The 2,285-nt window shown below is 40.4% G+C and overlaps 1 protein-coding gene across 2 annotated transcripts in view; it reads left to right on the forward strand.

The window, feature by feature from the left end:
- pole2 (polymerase (DNA directed), epsilon 2, accessory subunit) overlaps positions 1-2,285 on the forward strand; it is a 15,623-nt gene that overhangs the window by 1,307 nt on the left and 12,031 nt on the right. For both annotated transcript variants that reach the window (XM_015389487.1, XM_015389488.1), the window contains exons 2-3: positions 1,658-1,758; positions 1,832-1,907. In XM_015389487.1, coding sequence (XP_015244973.1) covers positions 1,658-1,758; positions 1,832-1,907 — 177 coding nt within the window. The remainder of the gene's footprint in view (positions 1-1,657; positions 1,759-1,831; positions 1,908-2,285) is intronic.

Genomic DNA, 2,285 nt, shown 5'->3' on the forward strand with positions numbered 1-2,285 from the left:
GTTGTGCGTGAGAGAAAGAAAGTGATTTCAGTACTTCTGGATAAATTAGAGGAGAGCAAAAATAGATTTAAGAAGTGGATTGCATATCCAAACTCCAGTACTGCTGCTAGTTTGGTTGCAAGGATGGAAAAACGTCCACAGATCAAATAGGTAGCGCTCTGTTGCAGGGATGTGAATTTTTTTTAATTTTTTTCCCCAAATCCTCAAAATATAAATCACACCAAGGAAAGCTGGGATGTGGGATTTCAGCGTTAGATAGCTCTGCTCTGATGGATGTCAGTTCCTGCTCAGTTCCTCTTGACTCAATCAGCTCCTCCCAACAGAAACACGTCCACCATAGAAAGATTCCTTTATCCTGTTTTTACCTTTTCATCAATGCAGCAAAACCTAAACCAGCCGGTGAAGCAGCGTGCGGTGAGAGCGTTCACTGCTCGTCCCTCACCTCATGCTACTATGTGACATTTGCTCCAGGATTAACATCTAATCACGAATGCTTATTATATATTTAAGCTCACATTGTCCGTTTTTTATAGTGGTCTAATACACTTACTGCCCGCACTGCCCTACGAGGCTGATAGAAGACTTTTACATTTTTGTGGCTCCCGACAGATTTGTTTTTTGTTTTTGTTTTTTTGGTCGAATATGGCTCTTTGAGCAGTTTGGGTTGCCGAAACCCCTGGACTAAGGACAAGGACTTGAATTGGAGGTCCAAAGACAGACTGCTGCACCCTAAATGCACCAGGGAGCGTTATCACATATCCTTCCTCCCAGCAGCTGGAAGACTCTATAACCACCACTGTTCCCAACAACCTCATTAAGTTGTTCCATTCATGCTGATTTTGCATAGTTTCTACTTTAGTCAGTTAAATAACCTGCTGCTGTCATTTTGCACATCTCTGATGATGCTATTTTCAAATATCCATTACTGTAAAAATTTCCATAGCTGCATATTAATCATTTATTCTCCAGATGCACCATTTTTATATTGTTAAAATACTTCACAGTATTTCATTGTTTATCTTTTAACTCTTGACTTTTATGTTATTCTTATACACTTTTCTAAGGTCAATTTTTGCGTGACCGTTTTTTTTAATTCTAGATCTGAGGAGCCTTATCATCCACTGGTGTTTGTCCACTGGGATTTATTAGGACGAATTAATGCGGCCGTTTAATAGGAGATAATTTAGAGCCCTTCACTGTTCTGCTGATAAACTTTAGAAACTATGGAATAGATGAGAGACACCAGAATCGGCACTGAGATTAAGGTCGCTGTTTAACCTGAACATCTCAGCAGAACCACAGGCTGGTCTCCTTCATGCCGCTCTGCATAGATGAAGGGATTAATGCAATAGGAGTCCAGGCCGAGTACTGAGAGCCGATACCCTACAGTAGACGGATGAACTGCTCAGTAGAACCACATGTCTGCATAAAAAAAACGTTTTATTTATCCAATGCATTCACTCTCTGATGAATAGATCTATTTTATGAGACCTACTTTCTGAATGATGCTGCTAAAATAAATGAGCACTCGGATCATATTGTAAATTAAGCCAATAAAATGTATTTTTTTTACTTAAAGCTCATTCCTTTTATCTCGTCTAACAAACAGAGAACGTGAGGACACCCTTCTCTCCTAATTCTGTTGTTTGTCCTTCAGTGAAGCCAGCAGGTACCTGGTGGAGGCGTTGGAGTCGGTGGACTCCTCCGAACTCGATGATGTTGTGGAAAGGATCCTGGACGCAGTGGAGAAGCAGCCATGTAAGCTGGGACGGTCTGATGACCATGATGCTGATGTGTTTGTTGGTGGTGACCATGCGGTGTCCTCTTCCAGTGTCTTCCAGTATGATCGAGCTCTCTGTGGTGGAAAGTGCCGTGCAGGACTGCACTCAGGCCTGCGATGAAACCATGTGAGTCCGGATTTCCTTTAGTTGGACCTACAGTTTGGTTCCGTATTAATTTAACCAGAATATTTATGTTTATTTTCATGTAACTTTAATTTATACATATATTTTCTATGCTTATAATAGTCAGAAGTTAACATATATGCACCCTGGGTGTTATTAGGTTTGTTCTGAGGATGCACACATTATAAAAGCTAGAACATCTAAAGAACAGGAAGTGGGTTTCTCTAATCCAGACATGGTCAGAACTCAACATAAACTCCCCTGGAACTGAGCAAAATACTGATTGGTTGGATTAATGTTCCTGTTCATGGTAATAAACAGCGTTAGATCAATTAAATCCCCCATTTTAGGACCATATTGGCAGTTTTTGTTGTTGTTTTT

The sequence above is a fragment of the Cyprinodon variegatus genome, unplaced genomic scaffold (genome assembly GCF_000732505.1).
Source record: "Cyprinodon variegatus isolate N-32 unplaced genomic scaffold, C_variegatus-1.0 Scaffold462, whole genome shotgun sequence".
NCBI classification, from domain to species: domain Eukaryota; kingdom Metazoa; phylum Chordata; class Actinopteri; order Cyprinodontiformes; family Cyprinodontidae; genus Cyprinodon; species Cyprinodon variegatus.